At 38.7% G+C, this 20,148-nt stretch overlaps 1 protein-coding gene and 1 long non-coding RNA gene across 2 annotated transcripts; one reads left to right on the forward strand and one right to left on the reverse strand.

The window, feature by feature from the left end:
* Window positions 1-3,769: 3,769 nt before the first annotated feature.
* On the reverse strand, window positions 3,770-8,213 carry LOC117334113 (GTP-binding protein SAR1-like). Its single transcript, XM_033893575.1, has 6 exons — window positions 7,985-8,213; window positions 7,547-7,663; window positions 6,484-6,549; window positions 5,847-5,950; window positions 5,548-5,676; window positions 3,770-5,278 (listed from the first exon to the last, which is right to left on the reverse strand). Exons 1-6 carry the CDS (start codon window positions 8,025-8,027, stop codon window positions 5,147-5,149), a joined length of 591 nt encoding a protein of 196 aa, XP_033749466.1. The 5' UTR covers window positions 8,028-8,213; the 3' UTR covers window positions 3,770-5,146.
* Window positions 8,214-8,538: 325 nt separating this feature from the next.
* LOC117334132 lies at window positions 8,539-19,512 on the forward strand. Its single transcript, XR_004534040.1, has 3 exons — window positions 8,539-8,668; window positions 16,742-19,361; window positions 19,474-19,512. It is a non-coding gene; the product is annotated as an uncharacterized LOC117334132 (long non-coding RNA).
* The last annotated feature ends 636 nt before the right edge of the window (window positions 19,513-20,148 follow it).

Here is a 20,148-nt window from a genome sequence, read left to right on the forward strand (position 1 = left end):
GAAAGTCTGAAAGAAGGAATATTATAATTATTTTGATTTCTTAAGTTGTACCGATTGTTGACACCCACAGTTTGGCAAAAGGGCCGATAAATAGCTGGGGGTTAAATTATTTTTCATTTTATATAAAACACTCAATTTTCGCCTTGTTCTTCTTTCTGATAGAGTTTCTAATCCCGTTTCAAAATATAATGAATCATTACTTGCATACAAAGGTAGTCCAGTTATAACTCGAGCTAATTTCTCAGATTCATAAGCAGTGCAACCATCCCACAATTCACATGCATACTCAAAAACTGGTAAAATGAACGATTTATATTTCTTTAAAAGTGAATCTCTTTTCAAAAAGTATGTAAGTTTACGGAAGACATTTATCTTTTTCATAACTGAAATATACACTGTCTCAACATGACTTCCCTATTTTCCACTTGAATTAAAGACAGCTCCTTAATGCCTATGCATGTTTGTAAAATCTAAGTCTTTCCCATCAAATATCAAGTCTAAATCTTCATCAATATCAATAGAATTAGAAATTAAGAGAACGTCAGTTTTTTTAGGATTAAAAGAAACTAACCAACGTTTAGCCCACTTATTTAAAGAGTCTAGGTCCTTGTTGAGAACAGTTTCTATTTCGTGGCAGGAAAAAGCAGAAAAAAGTAAAGATGTATCATCTGCAAATAATCTAGAGGCGGAATCAAGTACATCAGTAATATCATTAATATATATCAAGACGAGAAGCGGCCCGAGTATAGAACCTTGTGGTACATCAGCATCAATATTACATAGTTCCGAATAAGAATTCCCAATCAAAACTTGTTGTTTACGCTGATGTAGATAATCATTAAACCAATTTAGTAATTCCCCTGAAATTCCGAATGCTTCTTAGTTTGCTATTAGACCCCTGTGCCAAACACGATCAAAAGCTTTTGATATATCACAGAAAATAATGCAAGAATGTTTTCTTTCTTCTAAGGTAATGCATATTTTATGGTAAATTTAAATAAGTTGATAAACAGGAGAATGAGATGACATAAAACCTGACTGATACCGATAAAACAAGCAATTTTCCAAATAATAATTATATACGTGTTTATATATTACACGTTCGAATACTTTACTTTGTAAAGAGGCATTACAGTAGCAAGTTTCCACTTGGCTGGATATTATATACAATAATGTACATGAAGAGAGTGACATATTGAAAAAGTATTTCTAGTGGTTTACAGATCGAATTAGCAGTATGCTTCAGCACATGATGACTGATCCCATCCCCTCCCGGTGCTTTCCCAAGCCTTAAAACCTGTAAAATATCTTTAATTTCTGAATGATTTAACCGCAGAGATACCAAACGTTTATCAGTTTTAGATTCAATTAACGGAACTGGTATATTAACATCATTAACACGGGTTATACTACAAAAATAATCATTGAATAAGCGGGTTTTATCGCCATCGTTGTAATAAGTACTGTTAGTCGAAGGGTCCGTCATTGAAGGAATGTTATGGTAGTGTCCACCCGATCTCACAAGTCGTTTTACAAGTTTCCAATAAGATTTAGGGTCAGAAGTAACATATTCGTCTATAAGTTCATGAGCGTTCTCGTAAAAAAAGGAGTCGGGCATTTTCTCTTCATATTGTTTACTTTATTTCGTTGAGATTTAAATCTGTTAATGTCTGATGGTTGAAGTGTTGCCCTGGCAATTGTATGCAGTCTATCACGGATTCTCAAATGTTTTCAAATGTCAGATGTCATCCAGGGCTTGTCGTTAGGTCGAACTGTAACTAATTTAGAAGGTATGCATCTATTGATGAATTCTAAAAGAATGTCCGTAAAATCTGCCACACGCTGTATCAATCGAGTCACTAACAGAGAACAAGACAGTCCAGTCATATTCGTTAATAAGGTCATTTAGCATTTCAAAGCATTACAATTATGCCGTTTGTCTTTTTTTTAAAGATATTTCTTGTTTAAGCTTAACATAGCAAATCGTTCCGGGTACACTTTAACATAGCAAATCGTTCCGGGTACACTTTAACATAGCAAATCGTTCCAGGTACACTTTAACATAGCAAATCGTTCCAGGTACACTTTAATACACAATAGATTATATAGCGGCAATTAATTCATTAAAATACCGACGTCTTGTTTTATAAACAGTAATTCAAACATGTACATGTATGCCTCGTATCGCTAAGTTTGACATTTCTTACTTTACAATTATATAAAACGATTTAATTTAAGTTGTGTACGTCATTTGAAGCTCCACTAAACAGTCTTAATATATTTCAACAGAACGAATATTTCGACAACTTGAATGTTAAATAAAATAAATAGAGGATATGGAATGATTTCCCGTTAAATATAGCATTTATTTCAAGAGTACATGTTTGACTGAATATCGATATTTTCAGAAGTGCGAAGATCGGTTAAAAATATTCGATATATTCTGTCATACGATTGAAATATATGTTATAATCACCGGGAAATCATTCAATTTTCTGTTTATTGCATTAAAAACACCGAAAAATTAATAGTTTCAAAAAGTGCGTGAATCAGTTCATGTAACATAAAATTGTTATTCATGACGTCTCTTTGTGACGTTACTCCATGTCTACTTGACGGCGCCATTTATTAAGCGTTTTCTGCTGTTATCGGAGAATCTGTGCATGGAAAGCTAACGTCAAGTGAATATTTTGTCAAAACTAGTCTGAATATTTCAGAAATGCAGCAAAATAACCCATCTATTCCTTTTCGCTTCGATTGGAAAATCGGCAAGTTTCGATAAGGCGAATACAAAGGTTCGCTCTGATTGGTCAGAAACGAAAAATGTCTTTTCATTTTAACTATATTCAGCATCATTTGGACATTTGGTGTTTTCATTAAGCTGATAATAATTTGGACAATTGGTTCATGCGAGAAAAAAAAGGACCGAAAGACTATCAAAATATCACCTTTCGGGTAGGAGATTCTGTCACACCCTCAAGGTAGGGGGTGATGTGTTACCCAACCCTCAAGGTAGGGGGTGATGTGTTACCCAACCCTCAATGTAGGGGGTGATGTGTTACCCAACCCTCAAGGTAGGGGGTGATGTGTTACCCAACCCTCAAGGTAGGGGGTGATGTGTTACCCAACCCTCAAGGTAGGGGTGATGTGTTACCCAACCCTCAAGGTAGGGGGTGATGTGTTACCCAACCCTCAAGGTAGGGGGTGATGTGTTACCCATTCATAACAAGTATACTAGCATTGTTACCGACACACGGGTGCATTATAGAAATACAGCATAGCTGCTTGGTGGGAGGTTCTCTTTGTCTAAATGAGTCATAACTGTACGTCATTCATATTGTGACGTCAACAAGGAAAGCGTCCGGGTCAATATACATAAGTGTATCGCCTTTTAGGATTTATTATCATTTTTTTTTCTTTTCTTTTTTTTATGTTTAGAAAATATCTTTTTTGCCATATGATTAACAATTTTTGTGTTTGTTTCAATACGAAATTCAAGAAAAACCGCAAGATAATATGGTTTTAATGAGCGTTTGTTGAGATAAACGTACATGTATGAAGAGGAAAATAGTTGAATTCGGGCAGAATGTACATTTCTCAGACTTTATAGCGATTCAGATGCTATGTAACAATTATGAAATTTTACAGACAAGTTGAAAACGTCGAGATCACCGCACTGTTTTATGTATTAAGATGAAGTATGTAGTCTAAAATATGAGTAATTTAATATGTATAGAATCAGTTTTCAAAACAAAACCATACAACATAGATCAGATAACCTGTTTTATTAAACAATGGTATAACATAAATCGTGTAACAATATCACAGTTTCTATAGCAACAGTATTAATATTGCCCACACTGCCTACTTATTGACGTCATCTCAATGAGGAGGAGCTCGCAGCAACTGCTATATATGGAAAAGTCGTGTTCACGCGACAGTATTGGTAAATTGCATTGACGCTGCAAGTGGATTAGAAATCACAACTCTAAAAAAAAAATCAGTATTATACATAAATAACGATAATAAAAAAATCCAGCAACTAAGGTCACTCGCTAGACTTTAAGTGTTCCAATGTGTCACAGGCATTTGTTTATAATACAGTATGTCTATGTAATATCTGTTTACAAGTGTCTGTGACAGTACGTGTGTGTGTACCTTACATTTCGTAAATTGGAACATCTCACAATGACATTGTTCAACAATAGCATTCAGCAAAAAATATGCAAAATGCTATACACTTGCATATACTTAACATATATATTGATATATTTTTTTCATTTAAAAAGGAATTTTCGAAACACGGTTTCTGTATGTGGTAGCTATTTCGTTCTGACAAATGATATCTATAAATGATGAATGAAATCAACACTTCAAATATGAAAAAAATTACATCATGAAATTAACGCTTCAAATATGAAAAAAAATTACATCATATTTCTAGACGTGCATGGAACGGACTCAGGAATACGTTTGATTTTTAAGTGTGATTGACATTTCTACAAACATGAAAATCAATATCTCTCAACACCGTTCATTATTCCACAAAATCAAATAACTTTGGACCACCACACCAGTTGATTTTTTTGTGACCAGCAATAATATCTTTGTCTTTAAAATCAGCAATATCTCTTTCTTTGTGGCCGCCAACCTATGTGTATGACAAATGCCACCATGACCTTTCCAAAAAACCTACACAGGAAAGCTGGAGTGACCAGAAAGGTTTTCAGATCGCCTATCCATATATTACCACTTTTTATTGCCATTTTTATTCGTTACATTATAGTTATCCAAGTACATATAAAACCCACACTCTACACACATTCCCATACACTCTTACACTATACATAACGCACTCTATTTTTATCTGCGATATTATTACTTTGATAAAACACGCATGCACACACCCAAACACACACACACTCACACACGCTCACTCTCACACACACACATGTATATGCGATATGCATACATGTCAATAATTGATAATGTAAAAAAGTAAACGTGGTCACACAGAAAACCACTTATCGCAACAAGAAGTGATGAATCAGTTGGAGAGTTGGAGATAATCATATATTTGTAATGAAGAATTGCAAAAATTCTGAAGAACCATGTCATGATGGGCGTTTCTGCTGCAACCATTTGTCTATTTATTCGTCGCCTTTGCCAGCCATCGGAAGGCCTCTCCGTATCCATGTTTCTTTAGGAGACTACACATAAATAACTGAGACTCCCGACGAGGAGAAACGTCCTTCCCTGTCTCCTGGTATGTCTCCTCCTATAATAACAATCAATTCAGTATGTTAGTACATGGACATATATATATTATAACCTATGATATGTAAATTCGGACGGCGAACGTGAAAGGGACAAACACGCATTCCACGACCCCCCCCCCCCCCCCCCCCCCTGAAATAAGTATGTGTTGTACAGCGGTTACAAATACAAGGGCGATAACTATGGCAAATCTTACCATTATACAATGTATGGGTACATAGGGGTTTGTAATAAGTCCTGTTTGTACCAAACACAGGGAAGAAGTTTTACCTTATATATATGGCGATGTAGGTCAAAGGTCGTGATAAGCTCCTCCTTCCCGATAGCTCCCTCTTTGTCCGTCTTGTTGCCGAGTATAAGAAGGGGGATCGGAGGTATCTCCGGGTCTTCAAGAATCCTCTGAATAGACAAACAAATATTTTGCTCATAAAACCACAAAATAGTCAACTGTTTGTGATTCAAACTGAAAAATACCTTACATATCTTCATTTTAAATATTTTTTAACAGTCAATAGTTAGTTATGGACATGTAAAATTGTGAGGACAGATTTAAGGTAAGTGTGTCTTACCGTGAGCTCGGCTCTGCTCTCCTGGAGTCTCTCCCGGTCAGCCGAGTCGATGATGAAGACAATTCCATCTACAGCAGGGAAGTAATCAAGCCAAACTCTCCTCACTATATGTGTATAAAATGACTTTATCATTATCATATTTTAATTCGAATCCATAAATAGTATCATTAAATAAAACTTCTTGCCTAGATTGGAATTTATACAATGGCAAAAATGCTTTAAGATATTTTGAAGCTCATTAATTTATAACGAAATTTTGAGGGTGTTTCACAAAAACTTTTCTTCGATAGCCACTTCAAATAAAATCAATGTTATCCCTATCAGAACGAAATGTATAACGATACTTTAGCAATAAACATGCATCTCATTACAATACATCATACTGTAGTTTTCAGACACCCTAAACTCAGAGTTTGATTTCTTTGAAAAAACAATTTCAATACAACCGCCGAGGGAACTGAACCCAAATGGGTTATAAGCAGCATAGGCTGCCAAGCATGTCAAAGATTTATGTTAGACTAAAAAATAGTAGATGCTTAGACGGGTTGCAAAAAATGGAAGGTCCAAACTCAGTTAAATTCGGCCCTCAAGGCGCACAATAAATTACCTAGTACCAAAAGCAGTAAAATGTACTTACTTATCATGTGGCCGCCGAGGTCATACGCTTGTATAGTTAGTCCACCAATAGTCATTTCCTCGTATCCTGTGGATCCAAATAGGTAGAGATATATTTTTAGCATGAATATATTTTTCATCAGGTCTGCAACAAACGTACCAGGAAAAAGCCTAATTGACCAGCTAATGAACATACCCACTCCGCACTTAAATAAACTTATATAAGACTACATTTATACTGGATTACTATAAACTGCACTATATGTCCATCCATATATGCAAGTGTATACTTACATGTAACTACACACCTGTAATATATTTATATATAACTACACACGTATTAATACTGGATTTATAAGTAACTACACACCTGTAATATATTTATATGTAACTACACACCTGTAATATATTTATATATAACTAAACACCTGTAATTACACATTGTAATATACTTATATGTAACTACACACATGCAATATATTTATATGTAACTACACACCTGTAATATATTTATATATAACTACACACCTGTAATTACACATTGTAATATACTTATATGTAACTACACACATGCAATATATTTATATGTAACTACACACCTGTAATATATTTATCTGTAACTACACACCTGTAATATATTTATATGTAACTACACACCTGCAATATATTTATATGTAACTACACACCTGTAATATATTTATATGTAACTACACACCTGTAATATATTTATATGTAACTACACACCTGCAATATATTTATATTTAACTACACACCTGTAATATATTTATATGTAACTACACACTTATACTGGATTTATATGTATTGTAACTTCACACTCAACTGGATTTATATGTAACTATACACACTTTATACTGGATTTATATGTACAACACACTTAATTTATAATGGATTTATATGTAACTATACACACTTTATACTGGATTTATATGTACAACACACTTAATTTATAATGGATTTATATGTAACTACATACTTATACCGGATTTATATGTAACTACATTAAAAAAATCACCCATACACACTCTCATTAACTAAACAAAATGTTAATCCGTAACTAGACTCACGCGCTTGGCCTGTAGGCGGGAACTGTACCAATCGCCCTGTCTTCAGCAAGTTTAGTAAGGTTGACTTCCCAGCGTTGTCCAGTCCAACAATCATAATCTTAGCTTTCCTGTTGAACCCTAAATGGATACACGTTATATGTTGGTCAGTTTTTGATGTTTTTCTTACCTGATAATACAGTCACGTATATGGACGCTTTTTATGGCTAAAGCTTTTATTATTATTTTTTTTGTACATAGATTTTTTTTTTTTTTTTTTTAATGTACGTAATACGTAATATATTGTTTCGCCTTTCATTTCAGAGATTTGTAATACAAAAATTAGGTCATAATTACGAAGGAAATGCAATACCAAAATATGAAAATGTATATCATAACACGAAATAAAGATATCAAAGTAAAATAGATATAAAATAAAAATAATAAAAAAAAAACACTTACCGAAAAAGTGTACGAGTGACTGCATCCAATCCCAGAGGAACATTTTGTTATGTTGTGTGATAGTATTGGCCTAGAACCTTTACTGCTCTGGTTTCGTGTAAAGCACACTGTGTTATACATGTTGTTACCCGACATATTTATACACAAGTAATTATACATAACACATCAAAACCGAATGCCTGTTCACATTGACACGGCGTAGCTGACATAGCACAGGCAACGTAGCTACGGACACGTGGCCAAGTCTAGTTAGAGTTATCTCCCTTTAAACGTTATCGACACGCTCATAGAATTCATTAACAATTAATTAGGAAATGTATTCACAATGCAATAAATTCAACATGTTCGTGTGTGTACTAATCATAACCTGATACAAAATTGAAGATTAATTTGAAAATAATAACATAAAAATATGTTTTAAAATTTAATAATACCAGTTCTCTGGTGATATATATATACCGTTGCCAGGTTTAACGCATTGCATGACGCATTTCTAATAATAGAATGCCAAGTCACCATTAAAAATATATTCTTGGTGAACATGTTTACGTGTCGTTATCTAAATTAAACACGTGTCTTTTCCTATCCGTCTATTTATTGTAAATGATGACCCTCCCCTCATTCACATCAGTATCATAGTCTATGTAGCTATACATCAGGAGACAGTCTAAAATACTCTATCAGGTAAGTTTGTAAATTCCTGAAATGTTTTATTGTCTGCAAAGTACATTATAATAATTGCATTTTATTCTTTAATTTGTATTGATAGAACACTATGTGTGAGTAATTAACTGATGGTACATGTATCTATTGTACAAATTCGTTTAATATATAAATGCTAATGTATCCATCGCTTGTGGCGTATATTTACTGTTCGATACAAAAAATAAAATAAAATGCATACAATGGTACCCGGGGTATTGAAATACACATATATATTTTCAACACAAAAAAAAAAAAAAAAAAAAAAAGATTATAATTTTAACGATGATTATAATACATCTGTAAGTCTTAGAAATGATCACCTAGCTATAATGGTAAAAACAACTTACCTACTAAATATTAAATAGAGGCGGGGCACGACATTTTTTTGGGGATACAATTAATTGATCACATTTTCAATTTATTTATTAACAAGAGCCCGTGGACCTTAACGGTCATCTGGCAAAGACTTAAAGCAGGGACGCGCCCCTCCAGCCCAAGGTGTTAAACCAGCCTCATTGATATAAATGCAGACCAAATTTTGTTGTAATCCATTAAGCCACTAAGGAGGAGTAGCGCTTTAAAAGCAAAAAATATATAAAAATAAAAAAAAAAAAAAAACAGCGATAAGCTCCCCTTTTGGGTCCCCCAGGGGGTGGAATCATCCTCATTTGTATAAATTATGATTGTGCTCCCCAATGATATTACAGACCAAATTTGGTTGTATTCAATTTAGGCATTAAGGAGGTGTAGCGTTTAAAAAAAAAATCAGCAAATTTCCCCTTTTGTGGCGGGCCCTTCTGTCCACAACTGTCGAACTAGTCTCACTTATATAAATTATGATTGTCATCCCCAAATGATGTTTCAGACCAAATTTGGTTGAAATCCTCTTTGGCGTAAAGGAGGAGTAGCGATTTGAAAGGAAAAGTTTACGCATGGCGCAGGGCAAACGGCACACGGGGCACAACGACGGGCGAAACAAGATGGCTATATCTTTGGAGTGTGGTTATAGCTGTCTATTCTTATTTCCGTCGATCGTAATTACAGCTTTGTCGGGGACGTAGCATCTTTATGAAATACAACAAGGAAATAAATCTACAATGTACGTGTATAAGGATTTATAAACAACCATCTAAGGAAACAAAATAGCAAGAATTTATTTGTATTTTTTTTTCATGAGTCTGTCGTTATTGTGACGATGCGAGGCATACTGTTGTCATGCAAAAGAGAAGTAAAACTAGGACAAATTAGCAGGTCATTAAACATATTTATTACACCATATGTTTAAAACAGTGCATGTAATTAGCCGAAACGGATCACATGGCCGGGAGATTTAACATCATATCTTCCCGGAGCACGTGCCCCCATAGCGACCCTCATATACTTTTTCGCGGAGCTGGCTCTCTTCCATTTGTTTACAAATGGCAGACGAACAGAAACGCAAACATGTTCGTGCAGTAGAAGAAGCAGAAATAGATAAAATTCTGCAAAACAAGAATGCTTATAACAAGAAAGTATCAACGAAGGTACACGCCAAGAGTTTCTAAAAGAAACTGACGAAAACACATGGACTAGGATCACAGGGGTTTGTAATAAAAATTACATTTCATATCTTCAGTTTATTTTTGAGTATCGTCATTACTGGTTATTTTTCGGAATACCGTCAGCTCTCATATATGGTACCTTCGGGTAAACAAACCTTCATATTATCCTGCATCCAGGGCCATAAATGCATAATATACTAAGGTGTTAACAATGTAAAAATTGACAATGAAACTATGAAACTTTTTTTTTTATTCAGCTCATTAAACAATTCTTAAAATATGTATACATTCTCGTGATAACGACTAACGAAGCGACCATCGAATTGAAATATTCGGCTACGTTTTGTATAGTATCTGACCAGCAGTATACCGGAGTATATTAGCTCGCTTTGGAGTATATAGGTGGTGATCACTATCTGCCACTCAAAAACATCTCAGTGTATTTAAAGCACGCGATTGCCGATTTATCAAATCTTCACTAATGCCAATCTTCGTCTTCCCGTTGATTCGCTCACGCAGATCTTACATGGAATTTCGTCAACGCATTCAGTAACGTTATTGGGTGTTTTTTTGGTAACATGGCCCGAGAAATCACATTTTTCTTTTCTTGGGACGAGTGTATACATGGGAAAGACGCATCTTATTGTTACGCCCTGCTGTACCCCTGTACCGTACCCCTGTTGTACCCCTATACCGTACCCCTGTTGTACCCCTATGCCGTACCCTACTTTACCCCTGTACCGTACCCCTACTGTACCCCTATACCGCACCCCTACACCGTACCCTGCTGTACCTCTATACCATACCCCTGCTGTACCCCTACTGTACCCCTATACCATACCCCTGCTGTACCCCTATACCGTACCCCTACTGTACCCCTATACCGTAGCCCTATACCATACCCCTGCTGTACCCCTATACCGTACCCCTGCTGCAACACTATACTATTACCCTGCTGTACCCCTATACCGTACCCCTGCTGTACCCCCTATACCGTGCCCCTTCTGTACCCCTATACCGTACCCCTTCTGTAACCCTATACCGTACCCTGCGGTACCCCTATACCGTACCCCTGCTGTACCCCTATACCGTACCCCTGCGGTACCCCTATACCGTACCCCTGCTGTACCCCTATACCGTACCCCTGCTGTACCCCTATACCGTACCCCTGCTGTATCCCTATACCGTACCCCTGCTGTACCCCCTATACCGTACCCCTTCTGTAACCCTATACCGTACCCTGCGGTACCCCTATACCGTACCCCTTCTGTACCCCTATACCGTACCCCTTCTGTAACCCTATACCGTACCCTGCGGTACCCCTATACCGTACCCCTTCTGTACCCCTATACCGTACCCCTTCTGTAACCCTATACCGTACCCTGCGGTACCCCTATACCGTACCCCTGCTGTACCCCTATACCGTACCCCTGCTGCAACCCTATACCATACCCCTGCTGTACCCCCCCATACCGTACTCCTTCTGTACCCCTATACCGTACCCTGCTGTACCCCTATACCGCACCCCTATACCATACCCCTTCTGTACCCCTATACCGTACTCCTGCTGCAACCCTATACCGTACCCCTGCTGTACCCATATACCGTACCCCTGCTGTACCCCTATACCGTACCCCTGCTGCAACCCTATACCGTACCCCTGCTGTACCCATATACCGTACCCCTGCTGTACCCATATACCATTCCCCTGCTGTGCCCCTGCTGTATCCCTATACCGTACCCCTGCTGTACCCATATACCGTACCCCTGCTGTACCCCTATACCGTACCCCTGCTGTACCACTATACCGTACCCTGCGGTACCCCTATACCCCTGCTGTACCCCTATACCGTACCCCTTCTTTACCCCTATACCATACCCCTGCTGTACCCATATACCGTACCCCTGCTGTACCCATATACCATTCCCCTGCTGTGCCCCTGCTGTATCCCTATACCGTACCCCTGCTGTACCCATATACCGTACCCCTGCTGTACCCCTATACCGTACCCCTGCTGTACCCATATACCGTACCCCTGCTGTACCCCTATACCGTACCCCTATACCGTACACCTGCTGTACCCCTATACCGTACCCCTGCTGCAACCCTATACCATTCCCCTGCTGTACCCCTGCTGTACCCCTATACCGTACCCCTGCTGTACCCCTATACCTTACCCCTGCTGCAACCCTATACCATTCCCCTGCTGTACCCCTGCTGTACCCCTATACCGCACCCATATACCGTACCCCTGCTGTACCCCTATACCGTACCCCTATACCGTACACCTGCTGTACTCCTATACCGTACCCCTTCTGTAACCCTATACCGTACCCTGCGGTACCCCTATACCGTACCCCTGCTGTACCCCTATACCGTACCCCTGCTGCAACCCTATACCATACCCCTGCTGTACCCCCCCCCCCCCATACCGTACTCCTTATGTACCCCTATACCTTACCCCTTCTGTACCCCTATACCGTACCCTGCTGTACCCCTATACCGCACCCCTACTGTACCCCTATACCATACCCCTTCTGTACCGCTATACCGTACTCCTGCTGCAACCCTATACCATTACCCTGCTGTAACCTTGTACCGTACCCATGCTGTACCCCTATACCGTACCCCTGCTGTACCCATATACCGTACCCCTGCTGTACCCCTATACCGTACCCCTGCTGCAACTCTATACCATTCCTATGCTGTACCCATATACCGTACCCCTGCTGTACCCCTATACCGTACCCCTATACCATACCCCTGCTGTACCCCTATACCGTACCCCTGCTGCAACCCTATACCATTACCCTGCTGTCCCCCTATACCGTACCCCTGCTGTACCCCTATACCATACCCCTGCTGTACCCCTATACCATTCCCATGCTGTACCCCTGCTGCACCCCTATACCGTACCCCTGCTGTACCCATATACCGTAACCTGCTGTACCCCTATACCGTACCCCTATACCGTACACCTGCTGTACCCATATACCGTACCCCTGCTGCAACCCTATACCATTCCCCTGCTGTACCCCTGCTGTACCCCTATACCGTACCCCTGCTGTACCCCTATACCGTACCCCTGCTGTACCCCTATACCGTACCCCTACTGTACCCCTATACCGTACCCCTGCTGTACCCCTATACCGTACCCCTGCTGCAACCCTATACCATTCCCCTGCTGTACCCCTGCTGTACCCCTATACCGCACCCATATACCGTACCCCTGCTGTACCCCTATACCGTACCCCTATACCGTACACCTGCTGTACTCCTATACCGTACCCCTTCTGTAACCCTATACCGTACCCTGCGGTACCCCTATACCGTACCCCTGCTGTACCCCTATACCGTACCCCTGCTGCAACCCTATACCATACCCCTGCTGTACCCCCCCCATACCGTACTCCTTATGTACCCCTATACCTTACCCCTTCTGTACCCCTATACCGTACCCTGCTGTACCCCTATACCGCACCCCTACTGTACCCCTATACCATACCCCTTCTGTACCGCTATACCGTACTCCTGCTGCAACCCTATACCATTACCCTGCTGTACCCTTGTACCGTACCCCTGCTGTACCCCTATACCGTACCCCTGCTGTACCCATATACCGTACCCCTGCTGTACCCCTATACCGTACCCCTGCTGCAACCCTATACTATTCCCATGCTGTACCAATATACCGTTCCCCTGCTGTACCCCTATACCGTACCCCTGCTGCAACCCTATACCATTACCCTGCTGTACCCCTATACCGTACCCCTGCTGTACCCCTATACCATACCCCTGCTGTACCCCTATACCATTCCCATGCTGTACCCCTGCTGTACCCCTATACCGTACCCCTGCTGTACCCATATACCGTACCCCTGCTGTACCCCTATACCGTACCCCTATACCATACCCCTGCTGTACCCCTATACCGTACCCCTGCTGCAACCCTGTACCATTACCCTGCTGTACCCCTATACCGTACCCCTGCTGTACCCCCCCCCCCCCCCATATACCGTACTCATTCTGTACCCCTATACCGTACCCCTGCTGTACCCCTATACCATACCCCTGTTGTACCCTTATACCGTACCCTGCGGTACCCCTATACCCCTGCTGCAACCCTATACCATTCCCATGCTGTACCCCTGCTGTGCTTCTATACCGTACCCCTGCTGTATCCCTATACCGTACCCCTGCTGTACCACTATACCGTACCCCTGCTGTACCCCTATACCATACCCCTGTTGTACCCTTATACCGTACCCTGCGGTACCCCTATACCCCTGCGGTACCCCTATACCGTACCCCTGCTGTACCCATATACCGTACCCTGCGGTACCCCTATACCCCTGCTGTACCACTATACCGTACCCCTTCTGTACCCCTATACCATACCCCTGCTGTACCACTATACCGTACCCCTGCTGTACCCCCATACCATACCCCTTCTGCACACCTGCTGTACCGCCTGTCACAGCTTTTTACAGATGGGGAAATATTTTGCATTTTAAAAATAATCAACAGCTGTAATAAATAATGAAACGCGAGCATTTGATATAAGCGAGATAGCAATATATAGTCGAAAATTGCAATTAAAATTATGAATCATACTTTCGAATGGAATTCTATGCTAGCTTTCGAATTTCAGTCAAAGTTATCTCTGAGCTAATACGTAAAAGTGACGGTTATTTGAGTAACATAATATCATAATATTACATCTTCACAATACAAAGCAATATGTTCGGCAATATGACAACAGTCGACTTAGGTTACATGTATTCTGTACCTTGAATGGTTTGGTTTAGTATTGCTTAGCGTCTGATCAACATTCAATTGGAGTATCCTCTGTGTGCGAGATGCTTTTGAAGGTACTCCTATAACATATATGAGACCGCTGGTCGGCTGATTTATTATAACTAACTGACGTTATTGTGTCGTCTGCGACCTCTTATTCCCCAAGTGCTATTTCTTTAATGCGCGTTGAAGATCAAAGATTTGATTATATATTTATAAATAGCTTATTCAATCGTAATGACCGGGCGCCGGTGCTACACCTGGGCGTGGATGAATTTTACACCCGAGCAACGATAATTTCTATACAAACGATCAAAACACGATGGATAGAGTTTTGGCATTAAACACTGACTGCAATAAACTATTAGTAATCAACAATTTGTTTGGATTACAGCTATAAAGTACCTTAATTGGCTAATTATAATGGCACGAAAAATTCCGACGGGGAAAATCTCTCTCCAATATTTGAATCCGACGGGGAATATCAGCCGAAGACGGGATCGAAAGAACGGTTGAGGTATTTTTTCTTGTTTTTTTTTATGCGATAATGCTGTCCTTCACTGAAAATAACCCGACCATGGAACAATATGATAAATTGGCTATAACTTGCTAGGATAGCGGACAGGAAAAACACATATCATTTTTTGCTAATTCGCCAACTGTGTAGGCGGGTATGACCAAATTATGCCCCAATCCACGAATTATGCAACATATACAGCAAAAACCGCGATCGAAATTACTGTAAATCTCACAGTTTATCGGAATTATATATTTTGACATTATCAAGTCTTATTGGATTGATTGGTATTAGTTAAATAAGAAAATTAGACATTTCCGTATTTTACACCTGTGGCAACGAAGACGCTCTGGAGCTCTATATACCCGGGCGCCTCAATTTGCTGACGTGGTAGTGATGCAAATTTTTTTTACCAGAGTTGGCCTTTACTATAAGACAACATTTAAACATTTTTTATCACGAAAGAAACTCCCAGATGTAGTCCATGGACTCCATAACATAGCCGAGTTGACCTAGCTTTCAAACATGGCGTTTTAGGTCAATACAAAATTCAAATACTGTACGTCCTTTATACGAAACGAACTTATGCTAGTAATGAAGAGGAAAGCAATTCCGTTTTTTTCCTAAGTGACTATGACCTTTTCGTTTTTCTTCAGTAATGAATGCTGATGTTCCGTCATCTTCACGTTGAAGAAAATATTTATGTATGCATTTTTTTCGCGAAAAACAATTGAAATTTTGTGTTTGATAAGTGGCGAGGACTAATTTCTTTAACCATTTGTTGATTCACATTAAAACGCAAAATGTAATTGAAATCCGATTTTTTGAAAAAAATGTGACAGCCAGCATCGGGGGAATCGCCAAAGGATACACGAGTCCTATCATGAATTGTGACTCCAAGCATACTGCCGAAGACATACAGCAGGACACCCCACCTGGTCACATTATACTAACAACGAGAGAACATGGTTTTGATTTGATTGCTCGGACTTTTTATATACATGCGATGCATCACGTGGTTCCCCATTGTGGAATTCCCAATTCAATCTTTTCGGTATATTTTTTAAACCCCGCATTTTCCAGTCCTGGTACATGTAAACAGGGTTTACTTTTCCAAACTATATGATTTTTATGGCATAAACTACAAAGAATATGTATAACATTGTAATAATCTTGATATTGATTGATTTCTTCAGAAAAGTGAAACATGACGGAGGAAAATACAGGGAATTTGGAAGCCAATGACTGTACTATGTGTGACAGGTGTGGACAGAAATATCCTGGTGACTATCCACGCAACAGTGATTCAAGCAAAATTCAGCGGGCGATCCAAAAAGACAAGGCCAGTAAAATCCTAACTGTTTTAGGGTTGCTGGCTTTAATGGAAGGATTTCTCTGTCTCGTGGCTGCCTACCTCGATCAAACTTGGGGCGTGTTGCCCACCGATCCATTGTCCATTCTTGGTGTGGCGTCCATTTTAGCCGGATGTCTCCTCACCGTTGGATCTTTCCTCGCTAGTTCAAGATCAGTTAATGAGAAAGAGGACATGAAAGAAAATTCAGAGATTTGTACAGACAATAAGAAAGACAGATAAACTTGAGTCGATACATCGAGGAGATTAAAAAATCCTTAGTCAACTTCGTTTATAACGAATTTCTAGGGAATGTGAAAAACACTTCGAACGTTATATCCAGATTCGTTATTCCTGATTGCAAGGCTTTAGATAAAAGAAAAAGAAAAAAAGAGAACACAACAATACAGAAAATATATCGTGCATTTAATTCCAAGCATTCATTGTATTCAATCAAAAAAGTAATCTGTTACAAATACAGGTAAAGTTATCCGAGTTCAAAAAATCAGAGATCGTCGTTTAGCTTTTCGTTTCATTTTTTTTTTTAAACCTGAACGAAATTAAATCTACCGAGACAAACATTAGGCTTATCATCAGTGCTACCTCATCAGAACGTGGTTCGTTCTCGTCGTGGGGGCATTTGCAAGTAACCCCGCTTTGAAAACTGCTATTAAATGTCGGATTGACAAGGGATAATTTATCTCATTAATGTTTTCGTTATTAGTAAATGAATTTGAAATCAGATTCATTGATAATGCCACTGCCAACTTCTTAACGTAGATGATTTAGTCTTTGTTTTTAGAATCAATCAAAGTGTGTTAAGATTTTCGAACAGCTTAAGTGAGTACGTCAACAAAAGGAAATTAGTAGTGATTACGAAGAATACCAAATAGTAGTTTTCAGAAATGGTGGCCGTATTAAAGATAACGAATGTTAGAAATATAATGACAAACCATAGCGATAGTAGATCAATTCTAGTATTCAGGAGTCTAGTTAGAATGACCATCTAGATTTTAATTACCTTATTGTAGATTGCCTTGTCGGAAACGTACGAGACACCGCGCTGTCGATTGAGTCAACAGTGCAGTCTTATTGGTTTCCGACGATGCTGGGAGCCCCATTGAGATTTAATGATACATGTGCATGTTTATTAACTGATATGCTTAAACAGACATCCAAAAGTATTAAACGAACTATTAGACATAATCAAAACACCACTGTGTGAATACTTCAAAATGGAGAGTTTCCGAACAGTTGGAAGGAAGGGCAAATAACGGCAATCCACAAGAAGGGAGACAAGAAAACACTGGGGAGCTATATACAAGTTGTGATGGGTACTTCTTCATATGAGGATATCCATACGCCGACCACGTGCATTTGTTTACAAACATCCCTTGATTTGATATGCGATTATTTGAAGTGGTGAGAAAAATAATCATTCCTTACCTAGGGAGTGTGACAAAGAAATCTCAACCCTCGGGGAAACTCATGAATGTCCAACCCTCGGCAATCCTCAGGTTGGATGTTCATGAATTCCCCCTCGAGTTGAGATTTCTTTGTCACACCTCCATGACAGGGGAAAATTCTATTAATCCACTGTCGGAAAATATTTGATCTTGATATATAGGCATTTCCGTGCGTCCATTATTATTTTTATTATTATTAAACATGTAGCCAGACAAGGTCGTAAAGCTGTAACCATTTAAAATGAACATTAATACAATGGTACATCTTTTAGACGCATATGTTGGTATCATTTTACACTACGCTTGTGATACATGAGGGAGTTTTAATTAAATGCAGTTATAGAAACAAGAGGCCCATGGGCCTAAACGGTCACCTGACAAACACTTACAGCAGGGACACACCCCTCAATCCGTAGGGCTCAACCAGTATCATTACCATAACTTGTCTGGTCGCAGCCAGTTGTTTTAGATCAAATTTGGTTTTTATCCATTTTGGCTTAAAGGAGTTGCACCTTAAAGCAAACTTTCAGCCAAGTTACTGTTTTGGGGCCTCACCTCTCTGTCCCAGGGGTCAGACCAGCCTCAGTTATATAAATAATGATTGCCCATCCCCAATGATACTTCGTACTAAATATGGTTGTAATCAATTAAGGTATTTACACAATATATACGTAGTAGAAGCGTTTTAAAGCAATATTTGAACACCAAATTTGGTTGTTATCCACTAAAAGGTTAATGAAGATTAGGGTTTTAAAACAACAATGTTACTCTGAAAATGTACCTATACAGGTATCTTGCAGACAAGGTTACCCTGTAAATGTACCTATACAGGTATCTTGTAGACAATGTTACTCTGTAAATGTACCTATACAGGTATCTTGTAGATACTGTTACTCTGTAAATGTACCTATACAGGTATCTTGTAGACATTGTTACTCTGTAAATGTACCTATACAGGTATCTTGTAGACATTGTTACTCTGTAAATGTACCTATACAGGTATGTACCTACAATGTATACAGGTATCTTGTAGACAATGTTACTCTGTAAATGTACCTATACAGGTACTGTATCTTATAGACAATGTTACCCTGTAAATGTACCTATACAGGTATCTTGTAGACAATGTTACTCGGTAAATGTACCTATACAGGTACTGTATCTTGTAGATAATGTTACACTACAATATTACTGAAATAAATCATTATTCAAACAATATAGAATTGTACATTTAACTGCAGTAATCTTTCTATAAAACGCATAAGTGGAAATGATGAAATTAAAAATATACATTTATTATTGGACTCAATACATATGACTTAAAAGAATTGAAGTTCGGAATATACATCCTGGAAGTTAACAGAGAACAATGTAGCGTTCTAATAATCAATTAGTACAGATATTTTATATGCTTATGTAATGTTACATTAATTATCATTGATGATGACGACGACGACATACATGGAGGAGTCAATGGCAATTCTAATGTATCTGGATATAAAACAACTGTAATTGAGATAATAACTGTAATTGAGGTAATAATCAGTTTTGATACCTTTAATCATATCAAGTAAACCAGTATAATGAGATTACCTTCCTATGTTATGGATATCTGATCAATACCATAGAAAGACAATGGAATGGTAAAAAAAATAATATAAAATTGATTAAAATCTACGAACGAATGTTGTTACTAGGTGTTAAAATTGAAAGAGTTGATGATTTTCTATATTTAGTAACAGTGACCTTTGACCTAAACATTGAAATCCTGAAACAAGAATTATAC

Source organism: Pecten maximus, chromosome 1 (genome assembly GCF_902652985.1).
Source record: "Pecten maximus chromosome 1, xPecMax1.1, whole genome shotgun sequence".
In the NCBI taxonomy this organism is placed as follows: domain Eukaryota; kingdom Metazoa; phylum Mollusca; class Bivalvia; order Pectinida; family Pectinidae; genus Pecten; species Pecten maximus.